At 50.7% G+C, this 15,476-nt stretch overlaps 7 protein-coding genes across 7 annotated transcripts; 3 read left to right on the top strand and 4 right to left on the bottom strand.

Annotated features, from left to right (window-relative positions):
- The first annotated feature begins 2,133 nt into the window (after window positions 1-2,133).
- On the top strand, window positions 2,134-3,772 carry BDV37DRAFT_95179 (pyruvate dehydrogenase (acetyl-transferring) subunit E1 alpha). Its single transcript, XM_032091485.1, has 4 exons — window positions 2,134-2,301; window positions 2,367-2,500; window positions 2,571-3,025; window positions 3,082-3,772. Exons 1-4 carry the CDS (start codon window positions 2,179-2,181, stop codon window positions 3,585-3,587), a joined length of 1,218 nt encoding a protein of 405 aa, XP_031942610.1. The 5' UTR covers window positions 2,134-2,178; the 3' UTR covers window positions 3,588-3,772.
- BDV37DRAFT_245456 (uncharacterized protein) lies at window positions 3,771-5,062 on the bottom strand. The gene has a single exon (XM_032081651.1). The coding sequence runs from the start codon at window positions 5,025-5,027 to the stop codon at window positions 3,933-3,935; it is 1,095 nt and encodes a 364-aa protein (XP_031942609.1). The 5' UTR covers window positions 5,028-5,062; the 3' UTR covers window positions 3,771-3,932.
- A 49-nt stretch (window positions 5,063-5,111) lies between these two features.
- On the top strand, window positions 5,112-5,744 carry BDV37DRAFT_245455 (uncharacterized protein). The gene has a single exon (XM_032081650.1). The coding sequence runs from the start codon at window positions 5,269-5,271 to the stop codon at window positions 5,500-5,502; it is 234 nt and encodes a 77-aa protein (XP_031942608.1). The 5' UTR covers window positions 5,112-5,268; the 3' UTR covers window positions 5,503-5,744.
- Window positions 5,745-5,942: 198 nt separating this feature from the next.
- BDV37DRAFT_245454 (mitochondrial 37S ribosomal protein uS4m) lies at window positions 5,943-7,818 on the bottom strand. The gene is made up of 3 exons (XM_032081649.1): window positions 7,679-7,818; window positions 7,177-7,599; window positions 5,943-7,115 (listed from the first exon to the last, which is right to left on the bottom strand). The coding sequence occupies exons 1-3, from the start codon at window positions 7,712-7,714 to the stop codon at window positions 6,207-6,209; spliced, it is 1,368 nt and encodes a 455-aa protein (XP_031942607.1). The 5' UTR covers window positions 7,715-7,818; the 3' UTR covers window positions 5,943-6,206.
- Window positions 7,819-8,261: 443 nt separating this feature from the next.
- BDV37DRAFT_245453 (putative DNA repair protein Rad26) lies at window positions 8,262-11,041 on the bottom strand. Its single transcript, XM_032081648.1, has 2 exons — window positions 10,342-11,041; window positions 8,262-10,286 (listed from the first exon to the last, which is right to left on the bottom strand). Exons 1-2 carry the CDS (start codon window positions 10,828-10,830, stop codon window positions 8,475-8,477), a joined length of 2,301 nt encoding a protein of 766 aa, XP_031942606.1. The 5' UTR covers window positions 10,831-11,041; the 3' UTR covers window positions 8,262-8,474.
- A 242-nt stretch (window positions 11,042-11,283) lies between these two features.
- cds1 (phosphatidate cytidylyltransferase) lies at window positions 11,284-13,268 on the top strand. Its single transcript, XM_032091484.1, has 4 exons — window positions 11,284-11,558; window positions 11,614-11,986; window positions 12,054-12,847; window positions 12,913-13,268. The coding sequence occupies exons 1-4, from the start codon at window positions 11,409-11,411 to the stop codon at window positions 12,949-12,951; spliced, it is 1,356 nt and encodes a 451-aa protein (XP_031942605.1). The 5' UTR covers window positions 11,284-11,408; the 3' UTR covers window positions 12,952-13,268.
- A 563-nt stretch (window positions 13,269-13,831) lies between these two features.
- BDV37DRAFT_95150 (putative cyclin) lies at window positions 13,832-15,379 on the bottom strand. Its single transcript, XM_032091483.1, has 5 exons — window positions 15,087-15,379; window positions 14,903-14,984; window positions 14,723-14,851; window positions 14,346-14,673; window positions 13,832-14,293 (listed from the first exon to the last, which is right to left on the bottom strand). The coding sequence occupies exons 1-5, from the start codon at window positions 15,311-15,313 to the stop codon at window positions 13,893-13,895; spliced, it is 1,167 nt and encodes a 388-aa protein (XP_031942604.1). The 5' UTR covers window positions 15,314-15,379; the 3' UTR covers window positions 13,832-13,892.
- Between the last annotated feature and the right edge of the window lie 97 nt (window positions 15,380-15,476).

The raw sequence follows: 15,476 nt of genomic DNA, 5'->3' as shown, positions 1-15,476 counted from the left end.
AAGTTTTTCTCAATCACTAGTTCTGACACCATCTCCTTGCAACATTCCTAAAAAAGATACCTCACCTTATCCACAGCTCTTGCCACGTTGAGGAGCCCACCCCGACACATCTCGGCTGAACTACGGAGACCGATCCCCCCCCCTTCCAACGTTAACACACTCTACCATACCGAATGTGGGCAAGTACATACAGGCATCATCCAGTCCCAACCAACTGTGGCGGCAAGCTATTAAGTTTGTGACGCAGAATTGCCTTAGAGAAGATTTGTCACCGACTACTACCTAGTCAACCTTTCCACGAAACTGCCCAGACCAAGATCTTCATGGTTCAATGGTTCGTGCTAAAAAAAAAAAAATTTTTACTCTTAAAACCTAGGGAATTACCTCGATGTAACCTACCCTAGGCTTCCATTGAAACAGGACACTGAAAAAGTTAATTTGGGGAGAGCAAAAAGGTTGGTGGAGCTTGACAAATATGTTCTGCGGTATTTTTATGTGAAACAGGCTGGCTGAAAATACGCAATAGTTCAGTTGGTGTTGTTGATAATCCATCGAATCTCACATTTTGGACCCTAATTAGGTCCACGATCGGAGATCCGATCGTCCCGTTCATGGTTCATCGCCTTCCAGTCGGGGTTGGCATTTCTGTCCAAGCAGTTCGATAGATAATCGCTTAGTTAATATTAGGGGAGAACGACCCACATCGATCTGTGCCATATCAACGATGGCGACAGGGTACGCCGTCGTGTCGCCCATCTACAACGTCGTTCCCTCTCAAGCTTGACCATCTCAGGTCAAACCAATCGAGTTCCAATCAATTTTCTATCAATTAATTGTACAGTAGTGCTGGAGTGAGTCAACTCTACCATCTTCTGTGAACAAGCTCCTTCAATCTAGCATGATCATACCGAAGTGCAACTGGATGTTGAGAATGTGTACTAATGTTGAGTATAGGACGCATGTAAAGTTGAAATTCCAGGAATTCATATTGATCCCTGGCCTCTTGAGCAGCTTGTCTGTTGCCAAATGCATGCCGCCGAGTCCAAGGACAAGAGTACCATTTGCGACTAAGCTTGAAACAACGCAGGAAGCCAGGCCCCTTTGCGAATCAGGAATATGCAATCTGGTACAATTCTAAGGAGATCTGCTGTCGGCATTGATCCCGGTATATGTGTATGAATACGGCGAGGGCACTTCTAGGTGGAGGTGTTCCGCCTGTTCACCGATGGTAGTGTCCTGGCATAGCTTAAGTTTATACTAAGGGTCAAGACTCGTTCACGTCATCTCTCTAGGCTAGGACCCAGCGGTCGGGTTTCAAGGGCCAATACAGAGCCTCCTTGGATTCACGTACTGTCTCGTTCCTCATAGCAGTGGACAGTTTGCCGGCGTATATCATCCAGTCCCAATTTCGCAGCGTTGACTACATCGCTGTGTTGATCTCTACAGGCATCTCAGTTACGACGCATCCGCGCAAAGGGGCGAGCGAAACAAGGTTGGCACAAGCCCTGTCCTCATTTGCATGGGAACTTCAGTCCTCTGTTTGGTCTTAAAGCCATCTTGTGCAATCGTATCTTGCCAAACAGAAATGGACGTCCTCACTTGGTCAAAAGCCATCGAAGTCTGCTGATACCGGCTTCCCTGATTCCTTACGATCCAAGAATTAACTGTTTATATCATGCAGTGCTTCCATCCCACATCGTAATCGGGGATTGACCGTCCATTGATGTTGAAGGAAGATCCATGAAACTCCGAGGAGAAGTCAGGTGATTCCCAGAATGGCGTACGCCGGTCCAACACGTATGCAGGATCAGGATCGGTGGCATCCGCCGGAAGGGCCGGACCACCATCAACGGTGTATCTATGGGGAGGATGAATAATCACCTGTGGCAGAGAGGTATCTGCGGAAGGTCATCGACAAGTTTTTGAAGATAATTGAGAAAGAATCCTCCTGTTGCGTAGGGTCGTTGTATAATAATGTAAAGAGGATGTTTGCCAGGTTTGCAGGGTGTACACCGGCAGGTCCCGAATGGAAAGTCAGCTTAGATAAGCCATTGCCCAAAGCCGTTAGTCGCAGGGGAAAGTTTGTTCCCAACATCTCCGTTGTTGAAAGATAACAGAATCTCCCTGATCTTTCTCCAGCTCCCTTCTCCATCAATTGGACCTCCTGCCCTGCCCAGAATGTTGTTCCGCACTGCGTGGGCCCGTCAAGCCGCGCCTTTGAGGCGTCACGCTTTCACTCCCCTTGCCCGTCGTTCCGTCACCACCGACGCCGCCTCGTCGCATGCTGAGAACGTTCCGCAGGTTTGTTGAGCCCTTCGGAAAAGTCTCTGATACAGTGATGCTAACCCGCCGTGCGCTTACCACAGGAAGATGACAAGCCTTTCACTGTCCAGCTCTCCGATGAGAGCTTTGAGACCTATGAGATCGATCCCCCTCCCTACACCCTGGAGGTCACCAAGAAGGAGCTGAAGCAGATGTACCATGATATGGTCTCGACCAGGTATGCATGATCGCGGAATCCTTGATGCTTGGCGATCTGGATCTAACGTTTCGCTCTCGTGTTACTTTAGGCGCATGGAGATGGCCGCCGATCGTCTCTACAAGGAAAAGAAGATCAGAGGTTTCTGCCACTTGTCGACCGGCCAGGAAGCCGTCGCGACTGGTATCGAACACGCCATCACCCGTGACGACAAGATCATCACTGCCTACCGTTGTCACGGTTACGCTTACATGCGCGGTGGTACCATCCGGTCCATTATCGGAGAGTTGCTCGGTCGCCGTGAGGGTATCGCCTACGGAAAGGGCGGTTCCATGCACATGTTCGCTCCTAACTTCTACGGTGGTAACGGTATTGTCGGTGCTCAGGTCCCTGTTGGTGCTGGCCTTGCTTTCGCCCAGCAGTACAACGAGGAGCCTACTACTAGCATTGTCCTCTACGGTGACGGTGCTTCCAACCAGGGTCAGGTCTTTGAGGCCTTCAACATGGCCAAGCTCTGGAACCTTCCAGTTCTGTTCGGGTGTGAGAGTAAGTTCTCCTTGATTAAGGGGCAGTGAAAGTGAAGAGGTTCTGACCTGTCACAGACAACAAGTACGGTATGGGTACTTCCGCCGCTCGTTCCTCCGCCTTGACCGAGTACTACAAGCGTGGTCAGTACATCCCTGGTATCAAGGTTAACGGCATGGACGTCCTTGCCACCAAGGCTGCCGTTCAATACGCCAAGAACTATGCTGTCTCTGGCAACGGCCCTCTCGTGATGGAGTACGTCACCTACCGTTATGGAGGTCACTCCATGTCCGACCCCGGTACCACCTACCGTAGCCGTGAGGAGATCCAGCGCATGCGCAGCACCAACGACCCCATTGCCGGTCTCAAGCAGAAGATCCTTGACTGGAAGGTCATGACCGAGGATGAGCTCAAGGCTCTGGACAAGGCCGCTCGTGCCTTTGTTGACGAGGAGGTCGCCATCGCCGAGGCCATGCCCGTTCCTGACAACAGCACTCGTATCCTCTTTGAGGACATCTACGTCCGTGGCAGCGAGCCCCGGTGGATGAGGGGTCGCACCGTTGATGAGACCTTCTACTACTAAGTATGACGCGAGATGGCTTCTCATCGGGGGTGACAACGACGGAGGAAGTATAAAAACAATTAAATTGGCAGGCTCCTATGCAGCATTACCATGCACGTTTACTATGTAATTTAGCCGGGGATTTATATCTTTATTTTTGCATTATTCTCCTATAACGTTAGGAATATACTATTGGAGATTGTTCGAACATTAATGGTAAATAAATCAAGTCTCCTTCGTGTGTATGTAGACATTATCGGTGAAGTTTTCCGCACTGCAATATGACTTGGACAGGGATACGCTGTTCGCCAATGGGTATCATAGCAATAAGATCAAGCAACAAACCGAACGGGAAAAAAAAAAATATCACGCAGGCTCCTGTCGTAGCATTTCAAGAATCATCTCCTGCGTTCTCTGTACAGAATCCAACTTCTCTTCCAACGCCACTCGGTCCCTTTCCAGCTCTGACCGGAGCTCATCCCGCAACTCCTGCCGAAGTTCCTCCTTGAGCTGCTTGATGGCCGACGCCGGCAATGCTTTTACCTGCTTCTCGCCTTCGTTGGGGGTGGCTTCCTCTTGATGCGACGGCCTTGCACGACGCTGGGAGTCTGAGTTCGAGGCCAATGATGTGATTAAAGGCGATGACTGAGGTTCTGAGCTCACAGCATCTAAATGCTTGTTCAGTTTGCCTAGCGTTTCTATGACAGCACTCATCACGCCATTCTCCCCAGCTGAAGGGGGAGCAGACGTGGACGCTGGATGCTGGGACGGCCACCCAGCTGAATTGGCTGGTTGATTCGCAAACATGTTTTCAAATCCAGGAGGCAATCGGACTAGAGTAGGCGTAACAGTGGCAGCAGCAGCGGTGGCCGGGGCAGCTGGAGGAGGCAGCTGGCCTTGACTCTGGTTTCCACTGACTGCGGTACTATCCACTGCTGGACTGGACGTTTGTCTCCACCCGTTCGAACTGGGAGCATCCCACGCCGGTTCCCAAGACCTTTCTTTTCTCTTGCGAGACCGGCGCGAGTCGCGCTTCTCGATTCGCCGCGCCTCTGCCTCTTCCCAGCGCTGCCATGTCGGAATCCAGGCGTCGACAGCTGAACGCCATCGGGGATTCGATAGATCTTCATTCTCCGTGCCACCCTTCTCTCGCTGCTCCTCGAGAAACTTCATGCGCTGCTTCGTGACCAGCTCAACCTTCCGCCGCACCGAGTGCCACGAATACGGATGACCCTGATCGCGCGTGAACTCCGCCGTCACCGTCATCCACCACTTGCACAGATTACTGCGCTGCCCAAATTCCTCCGCATGCCGATTACAGATGTTGAACAACGACACCTCCTCCAGTGTTGTCAGCCGCTTGCCATGTTTGCGGGGCGTATCTCCTGCCATCCCGCTACTATCCAGGTCGTCGTCGCCCAACACCCGATCCATGATACTACTCCTCCCTGTAGACCCCATCACAGCCCCTCCGGTCGCTGTCGCAGCGCCAGCACCTCCCTCCCCTCCCCTCCTCGAGTCCTGCACACCCCCATGCGACGCCACATAATCCGTATCCCCCACCGCATCGCGCCCCCCGCTCGCCACATCCGACTGATCGTTATCGGAGCTCTCGATTGATTCCGCCGAAACCCGCGACTCAACCACCACAGAGACACCCGGCGCATGTTGCGGTGTATTAATCCTCGGCCCTGGACCAGCGATGGCCTTCCCGCCAGCCGCACCATTGCCAACGGCGGCAGCAGCCCCTCCTCCCGGTGCGGCGGTGGCACCCATCCTCAGATTCGTCGAGAGGGTCGGCAACGCACCGGGGGGCGCATTATGCGAGCGCGACATCATCGACGCCGGCCATCGTAGCTGCGACATGTACGACGGGGGATTGGGCGATTCGAGTCGACGGCCCGGCGTCGGCGTGGCTGCGTTGGCCGCTGCATGATGGTTCGGACCATGCCCATGCCAGGAATACATTGGGTCTCTTTTTTGGGGGGCGGATCTAAGAGATCCAAGTTCTGAGGTTGGAGGGCTTCTTTTTTTGGTGTGTGATGGGCGATTTTTCTTCCTTTTTTTTCCCCCCCCCCAGGTTGCTTCTTGGTTGTGGTGAGTCTGGCTTCTAGAGTGGGCGGCGTGGTATGTATTATGTATCGGTGGTGGAGTGAAAAAATGGACCGTTGCTTTGCAATTTTACCCACCTGATAAGTGATAAGCGGGTTTGTCTGGCCTGGTATTGTATTTTTCACCGAGGTTGAAATGTAATTGGCATACGTTGTCCATCCCATGACACATCAATATATATATAGTCTGGTCTAGAACTGGCGGGTCTATCAGCCTGTCACTCCCATTGGAATGCTCTACGATTTATTAGCCCGGAATTGGAGATCGAGGTTGCATTTACATTCACTTGATTGTACAGGGTGTGTGCGCTATCAGTCCAACACCAAACATGATTCTGTCCTCCCTCAGGGAACACAAGGTAGATCGATAGATAGATAGGGTACATCTATGAGAACGGACATATGCCAAATAACAAGAACAGACCAGATACCCAGTAATACATGACTGTGGAACATGCCCGCAGAACGTAAGAAGAAGAGAGAAGCCCAAGGAGAAAATACAATGATTATTACATGGTCGTTGCGTTGTCTACCGCCGTTTCAGGTACCAGGTGAAAGCGGCTGTACCGACGGGCTCACCGAACGGTGTCGGCACCTCTGAGAAGCCAGGACGAGCCACCGGATGGCGCAGGTAGACCGCTGCGCAGATGTTGTGGTTGACCTCGAGGTATCGGGGGATGAAGGCGAAAGCGCTCATGTAATCGCGAGGCCTCCAGGGGGTGGCGTAGGGCTTTGTGCTGTCGATGGGGTTGTCACGCATCTGGACGAGAGCCCGCTTGAGCACATCGAACTCCTCTTCTGTAAGTTCTGAGGTGTCAACTTCTTCCTCGGGGTTCTCGGCGGCCTGTCGGAAAGCCTCAGTTAAGGCCTCTCCGGGCTGGGATTCACTGGCAGTAGCAGATTCGGATGCGGACTCGGAAACGTTCTTGGTCTCGTCGGAAGACTGATCACGCTTCGAGCGCTTAGTGTCTTTATTCTCCGCAGGCTTGGCCTTGAGGAGAGTAATGAGCTCAGAGAATTGTGATTCCAGGTTGTCGGCGAGAACGGTGCTTGAATCGGAACGAGAGAGGACACGTTTGACGGCCTTCTGGAATCCACGCAGTTCCTGCTTGCGCTTCGCGGGGAGCACATCCTTACTGCCGGCCATAATATTCTTGGCCTGGGCCAGCAGGACCTTCAGAGTCTCTCGTGGGTCGTCGTTCTCCTTCTTTTGGCCCTGTTCCTCAGACTCGGCTTCCTTCTTCTCTCCCGACTCTTCCGTAGCAACCTCTTCCTTCGCCTCCGCTTCCGCTTCTTGCGACTCTGCCGACTTTTTCCGGGCAACACGTCCCTCTCGACGCTCGTGTTTATCTTTAGGGGCACCAGTTGCATACATGACACGCTCGGGGTCGACCTGGAAAAGATCGCCAGGGTTGAGGAGGTAACCGGGGTATCTCATCTGGGGAACCATAGGGTTAGTTCACTAGGCATCCAATCTCGATGTGAGAATAAAAGCATACCTGCTTCCCATTAACCGTCACCGCACCGTGAACAACAAACTGCCGAGCCTGTCTAGCACTGCTAGCAAACATAGCTCGGAAGATAGCCACATCCAATCGACGCTCCAGAGGAGCAAACGTCATCTGTGTAAAGGGTGTCAATCGAGGGAAATCCTTGGTACCCTCCACACCCGCTCCACGACCAGCGGACATCCCGGAGCCATCATCCTGGGCTAATCTAGCCGGGCTCATGGGCACGACGCTGCGAATGCGGCGGGAGAACATGCGCGCCCATTGGCTCTCGCGGACTTGTTCACCATGGTATGATCGGGCCATGGACTTGGCCGTCCATTTTTGTTGGAAAAATGTTTTGCTGCCGGTTGGGGGATTACGCAGGCGCTGCAGGTTGAATAGGTTATATTTGCTCCATGATTGTCGGATTTTCTAAACAGATTGGCATTAGCTGCTGTAAGAGTAAAAGGAAAGATATTTAAGACGACGAATCCACAAAGGGGAAGCTTACAGGCTTGCTCAACGGTGTAGTGGCCCTGTTCCTCATGATGGCGAGTCGTTTGAGCGTGACCTGGATACTATGTCCTGCTGTTCATCCAGCGATCTTGCGGCCAAAACTTCGCATGTGGCACGTGATAGTTTGCACATGACCTTGCAACTGGCATTGATGCCCTATTTATCAGGCACTACGAAGTCACCCAGATCAGCGGGCACCAATGGCTCATGATTGGATGGCAGGCTCTCGCTTGCCACTAGCGTCATTCACATGACCCCACCGGACTCTATAAGTTCATCGGATACCCGACACCCTTTTGAACTTTTTTCTTCTTTTTTTTCTTCATACTTACCTTGTTTGGGTGGCTGCGATCAAGAAGGCGGTCCACCACGGATTGGTCCCTGCATTGCACAGCGCGGCGGAACAATCCGTCCAACGGCCTTCGGGTCATTGGCAGGCGTATTCTTTGGCTCCTTTCCACTTGCTGGAATACCTATTCTCTTTTCATCATTTCTTCGCCTTGCGCGGGGGTATGGAGAAGAGGGACATGTAATCATGTATCTTAATGATCACTCTACCCGCAATTATTATCGTACTTTGATGTAATACCTCCATGGGCTCCTTCTCTTACCACATTTTATTTGTCTGGTATTACCTACCCATCATCCTCGCCACCTAGTCTGATTTAGCGACTTGATGAATGGACCATCGAAATACCACTGTTTAGTACCCGGCAATGTCGTTGTATCATTATTTGTCGTGATTCATTGTGTATATATATACATACATGCACATCTATTTGTGTACTGTTCTATTCGTGCTGCTTGCTACTTGGGAACGCTTCGAGCAGAGCCTCGGCCTCCTGAGGATTCACAGCGTCGTCCAAGATCTCGTGGGCCATCTCGACCGTCTCATCCTCGATTCCGGCCTCTAATATCGGTCCTTCACTGAACGCAAGTCGCGTCAGCACCACTAGAAATTTCTGTTTCCCGCCCGCCACTCGGCTGAGTTTCGACTGGAGATCGACGTGCGCTGGATGTCGTCGGATCACCCCGTACACTAGACGCATCAACCCATTTACTAACGCCGCGTGCAACTCCTTTTCGGGTGGTGATGAATACAAGGCATCTAGCTCGTCGTGCATGGCCCGGATTAACCGTGCTAGCGCCGTGGTGTGAGATGCAATGACCATGCTGCCATGAGTACTAGCGGGGGCCTCTTGATTGAAAGCCACCAATGTCAAAAGAGACAACGCTTCCAGCCGCATATCGCAAATCTCCGAAGCCCTGTAAGGGGGCTGTCCTTCGTCTACCTGTGGTGTCTCACTCAGAAGGTTCGCCACGCGATCAACGATGTAGTTTTCGTTTGCGATCTGGTCCTGCTCCGTGTCCTGAACAGAACCGAACGACTCGATGCGAATGCTGGTTGATAGGAGGTTTAGGGTTAGGATGATGTCGTTTATGGATTGCGAGCAATTTAACATCATCAGAATAAAGTCGTAGCGCATGTATCGCCAGAATTTCTCCAACACGCGATCGATATGTAAGCATGAGCAAGCCATTTGGTACAGGAGGCCCAGCGCCTCAGTCGAGTTTACAAGAGGCTGCAGCTCAGAAAATGGTGTCTGTCTGACCTGTCCAAAGTTTTGCCGCGAAACGGGAGAGTGTTTAAACCGGGGTATGCCGTTAACTTCACCCGATTCTTGTAATAGCGGTACTAGGTGCTCGATCAACTCAGAGGCAGATGATGGCGCACCCAGGGTAAATACATGCCGCATAATCCCCATGAAAATGGGCACAGGCTCGAAGAATTTTTCGCGCAAAGCACGAGACCATAATGAAATTATAGCCCCCGCGTATTCTAGCAAATAACTACCGATGTCCATGTTTGCCACTTCCTCCAATAAAATTGAGGACAGCGTTCGCTGGGGTTCTGATGGGAATGTTAATCTAGCCATCACTTCGATATCATTGTCTTCGTTGGGGAATGTTCGATGATTCAATAGGCGCTTAACCAAGTGCGAGTTTAGGTCGTCCACATGCGCGGTTCGGTTCGGTATGGTTTCATCTAATGCATCGTCCGACATGTCACCGACAGCAGTTTCGATATGCATAGGTTCCGGCTGTGGGCTTAATTGAAGTGGTATCGGGCTATCCTCGCTCAGCCTCCTCTTCCGTTTACCACCCACAGTCGGGCTCATTCGCTTGTACCGCGTGGATTTGCTGGGAGAGACAGCAAGGATTTCATCGTCATCGAATCCATCGCGGAAAGGCAGGGCTTTGTGTTTCTTTGGTGTTCCTGGAGCTGGCTTTTCCTCTACCCGGCCCTTCGCTTTCAGATTGCTGATCCGCATGGACTCCTCGGCAAGATCTTGCTTAAGAAATGCATTCTCCGTGGCTAGCATTTTGCCTTCCGCACGTGCGGCCTCTACTTCTTCCTTATGCCTAGCTACCTCCTCAGCCATCGCCTTCCGCAGGGCGGCAACCTGACGTTCATAGTTTTCTGTAAGTTTCGCTTGATTTGATCGGATGATGGCAATTTCCCCGGCTTTTGTTTCTGCCATAGATCTTGCCGCAGTCAGCTCTTCCGTCATTCGCTTATACCGTTCATCCTCCGCTGCCAGCTGTTGTCAAGAATTAGCTCTGTAGAAATGCAGATCAGGGATCTAATGATGTTACCTTATCATTTATCATGCCGTAAACTACATGGCTACGCCTAGTGTGCGACGTTTCCCCTTCTACCTCCATGGCCTTGGGATAAGCTTGTGCACCCTCCTCTTCCGGGTCAGCAACAACCTGGAAGGAGCCAGACTGCTCAGTAGGCACAGCTGGTTGATCCAGCCCATGCATTGATTCGGTCTCATCTTCTAGAACCGCTGCGTCCAATTCCCCTACATCCAAAGCGCCGTAATCGCTGGTCAATCCCGTGTGCAAATGCACAGGCGGTTGTAAGGAAACATTAGGAGTAAAGGTTTGCTCGGAAGCTGCCGCTTGAAAATCATGACTAGCAAAGGCTCGAGAGGGCTGACCTATTGCCGCTATAGTCTGAGGCTGAGTCTGTGAAGCCTGGTTTGCTAAGACCGCGTTCTGTTCCAGCTGGAATAATGTGCCCGGTGGCAGATCGTCGAAGCCATCATCGGAGAAGAAATCATCATCGTTTTCTTCCATGCCCTAAGACGCACGATCGCCATGAATGAGAGAATGAAAGGCGAAAATGGCGAATGGGTGAAGGAATGACTGCGGTAGATAATGGAGATTTGGTTGTTGGGGTTGTAAGCAAAAAAGTAGGGGGAAATAACGCTTGACGTAGTAGCCCGTCAAAGTCACCTGCGGCCACGGGACCTCATCTCCCTCTCTTCTTCCTACTCGTCCTCTTCTCCGCTCCCTCAATATCAACCCTGCGATTTGGACCGCAGTCAATGAAATATTGACGAAGAATTGCTTGTTGAGTCCTCCCCAGCGGCGTCTCGACCTCGGGTTTTTCTGTCCGTGCATCCGCCGACCGCAGTCGGTCGCTATTTCACATGAAATTTTAATCTAGTAACGACGATCACCTGTGCTCACTCTCTTCTCTCTTCCCCTTCTCACTCCCTTTCTCCTCTTCGCCCTCCCCTGTCATACCTTTCCTTGTCGGCCCCATCCCGACCCCAGTTCCCCTTAGGATTTTCTTCTAGACTTTCCCCTCCTTCCCCACGCATACCGCTTAGCTACTGCGCCATCCGTTTCTCCCCTCGGCTCAGTACACCATGTCCAAAACACGTCGGAACGTCAGGTTCCCACACCGGGCGTCAGAAACCCGTCGGTTAAGTATCTCAGATGCCAGCGATGTCGCTTCTGAACCCGGAAGTCCGTCAAAGAATGGCAGCGTGTCTAAGCCAGAGACAATCGTCGAAGAGGTGGGCGGCCCGAATTGCTCAATGTTGCTAGGAGACTAACAGAAAACACCGCCAGAAACCCGAACAGCCGCAGATGTCCGATTACGAGAAAAAGAAGCAGACCTTCATTACTCGCACAATATGGACCTTCGTGATGATCTTTGGTTTCTTTATTGCCATGTTCTCAGGCCACATCTACATAATTGGCATCGTTACCGCCGTTCAAATCATCTCATTCAAGGAAGTTATCGCTATTGCCAATGTGCCGAGCAAAGAGAAGAATCTCCGTTTCACTAAATCGTTGAATTGGTATTTCCTAGCCACAACCATGTACTTTTTGTACGGCGAAAGTGTCATCTACTATTTTAAGCACGTCCTGTTAGTCGACAAGGTGTTACTGCCTCTCGCGACTCACCACAGGTTTATCAGCTTTACGCTTTACGTCATGGGTCAGTTGCTTTCCCTGTTCCAGAATATTTGAAGACAAACATTCAAGATCCTAATGAGAGAATGTAGGATTTGTCTTCTTTGTTGCATCTTTACAAAAGGGACACTACCGGTTCCAATTTACACAGTTCGCTTGGACTCACATGGCACTTTACCTGATCGTCGTACAGGCGCACTTTGTTATGAACAACATCTTGGAGGGAATGATATGGTTTTTCCTCCCAGCGTCGCTGGTCATCACCAACGATATCTTTGCCTACGTTTGCGGAATCACGTTTGGCCGGACCCAACTCATCCAACTGTCTCCCAAGAAGACAGTCGAGGGGTTCCTCGGTGCTTGGATTTGCACCATAATCTTCGGCTACTTCATGACCAATGTCCTAATGCGCTACAAGTACTTCATCTGTCCGGTAAATGATCTCGGATCCAATGTGCTGACGGGGTTGGAATGTACACCAAACCCGGCTTTTATGCCCCAACCGTACCAAGTTCCGGAGTGGACCGGAGTGGACAAGTCCTTTTACATCGAGCCCATACAATTCCATATTTTGATCTTCGCTACGTTCGCCTCCCTAATCGCTCCTTTCGGTGGCTTCTTCGCTTCTGGGCTTAAGCGAACCTTCAAAATAAAAGATTTTGGCGAATCGATCCCGGGCCATGGCGGTATCACCGATCGGATGGACTGCCAGTTCATCATGGGCTTCTTTGCGTATATGTATTACCATAGCTTTATTGCCGTGTACAAAGCTACCGTTGGAGATGTCATTGAGACGGCTATCAATGGCCTGACAGTCGAAGAGCAATTAGAGGTGGTCCGAGGATTGGGCAAGTATCTGTACAACCAGGGCACTGTTTCTGAGACGGTCAGTATACTCTCCAAAATCCTTTTTTTCTACTTACCATATATCAAATAACTAACGGCATGTAGATTTTGGAGTGTCTGAACACTGAGCTCAAGCGCCGGTGAAGAACGTTCGATAATGACCCATGCCATTTCCATTCTGCCTTTCAGTGACGAAACCCAACCTCATCCCGACTTGCTCTAAAATTTCGGAATTTAAAGTAGCGGCTCATGTTTTAGAATACCATTTTAATCGGTCGTTATTCGACATCACTAGAGCCCTTTAACGAGCTTCAAACGAAACTTCATTCTCAACGGTGGCTACCGAACGTCTGTCATACCTTACGCTTGTTCTCTCTTCTTGCCTTCACATTGGGTCATTGTTGTATAGTGTCGGGAAATTACGGCCAGAAGGTTAGGTTCATGTCTAGGTACACGTCCGAAAGGGGATATTGTATTTTTTTTTTTTTTCCTTTCCGTATCATATTCTGATATGTCAAGCCGCCATTGTCTGACGGAACGAAACGGGCGTCTAAATGGGCAATGTAAAGTCCTTCATATATAGGAAATATACCTTGATCAATTACTGGGTTATGCACATCGGCGGTACTTGCTGTGCCGATTTACTCAAGTCCCTAAATAGTATTCTATGAATAGATGACTTAGATATATATACTATTCTGAACAGTGCCTTCTCACTGTGCAATAGTGGACAGACTCCATGGAATATCCGATGCACACTGGTATCGAAATCGTTGGGTCATATCATTGTAGTGTCAATCGCTCTGCTTTTCCCATCCGGACTTCCCTGGCATTCAGCGCGACGGGTATGCTTTGCCTCTTGCATATTTGGCCTAGCTTCAGATGGTATCCTTCTATTTGGTGCCACTCTTCCACCTCTCAAAATCAAGGGAGAGGCCGGCGTACTTTTGTTCGATGTCAGTAACTGTCGCAAAAGTAGCGGGCGAATCGATAGAATCAGACGCGCAAATTGCGGGCTGTTCTGCACTAGTCGCAGTATGGTAGCCGTATGGGGTAATATAGCTATGATGAAGGGACTGGACAGCTCATTCTTCCACTTCGTATTCTTCCATTTCGACCTTGAAATACTCGGAAACACGCGCCTTCTCTGCATCTGCACACTCGGTGTCGAGCATAAAGCGTACGGCTCCATCCCGGCCTTTCTCGCCAGCTCTGGGTCTTTCTCCATTGGCAGCGACAGGTGTAAGCGGATGCAGCCTGGTGCCTGCTTTCTCCAGGGCGGGCTCCTTGCCGCTCTTTGCGCCATTGGTAGCTTTGGGGTCTCTCGACTCATTGACCCAGTGTGTATAACGAGGGAGTCCTTGAGTTTCTGCCTCTTTGTTCAATGGAATACGGACTGTGAGGAATCGATCGGCTGGGAAATGAGGGCCGACTGAGGTGGAGCCACGACTGTGGGTATACAGCTCCAGTAGGTCAAAGAGGGTTTCTGATACGATGAGCAAATGCCTTAGTGTAGGGTATTTGCGAGGAGCACTTACCCATTACTTCCTCCCGGCTGGTTTTCCACTTCTCATAATCTAGTCCCATTTCGACCGCCTCAATGCGCTGGTCCAGCAGACGACCTGCCAGTTCTAGACAGGTAAAAGCCATAGTTGAGGCAGTCTGCTTGATTGGAGCAAAAGTACGATAGAGGTCCTGCGATATGCGATATGCCACATTGGATACCTGCGACTGCGACGTAAGGCCATAATGCCTAGCAAGCTTGATCAGGGTTTTCTGCGGGTGACGCGTCCGAAAATCAAAGCCTGACGCCTCGAGCATGAGCCTCTCCAATCCGATGATGCCTCTGGCATGTGCTTCAAAGACCTAAAAAGCGTTAGCGAGGGATCAAGTGCAAGGCAAATGTAAAACATACCGGATTGTCGGGAGATATATGTTCTGAAGGTGGTAATTTGAGATTATATGCTGCACATACGATCTCCCGGGACTTTTTCAATGTGTCCTCAATCTTGCAGGCTGTAAACAATGCAGCCGCAGCAGCATCCTAGACGGTCAGATGATTTTACCTGGATAGGTGGGTAAGGGGGGTATCTACCATATAATTATACTCGCTGTCAGGATGAACGAGCCGAAACTTGTGATAATACACCACAGCCGTATTAAAGGTACGGATAGGTCTAATCCGTTAGCATATTCTCTTTTTCTAAAGAGTACGTTGCTGTTTCTTTTTGGGGGTGACGAATAATGAGTAGACCAAGCAGGCACTGCTAGATACGTACAAATATAACACTCGGCGAACATTATCGATCCACGTCACTCCCTGCAGGCGCAGTCCCTCCTCGCGTAGGGGATTGACGCCCATAGCCGCAATACATTGTTGAATAGTCTGCTCGAAGATGTACGGCTTGGCTACTTGGATGAAAGAGGGATGAATGGAAGGCGGCTCCGGTATGCTTGTCTCCGGCGCGGCCTGATTGTTCGAGCCATCCTTCTTCTCCGGCACCATACTTGCGAATGGTACTAGAACTCTCCGAACAACCAGACGATGATGTTCGAAAGGATGAGATCCAGATCGCCTTGGGATGGAGGAGCGTGATTGGCGACAACCTCGAGTCACGTGTGATACACGGGATATTGTTGTTCCGCTGGCCTATCAGAAACATCAGAAT

The sequence above is a fragment of the Aspergillus pseudonomiae genome, assembly GCF_009193645.1.
Source record: "Aspergillus pseudonomiae strain CBS 119388 unplaced genomic scaffold BDV37scaffold_24, whole genome shotgun sequence".
NCBI classification, from domain to species: Eukaryota; Fungi; Ascomycota; class Eurotiomycetes; order Eurotiales; family Aspergillaceae; genus Aspergillus; species Aspergillus pseudonomiae.
Note: the sequence above shows the minus strand (reverse complement) of the source record. Positions and strands in the feature narration are given on the sequence as shown.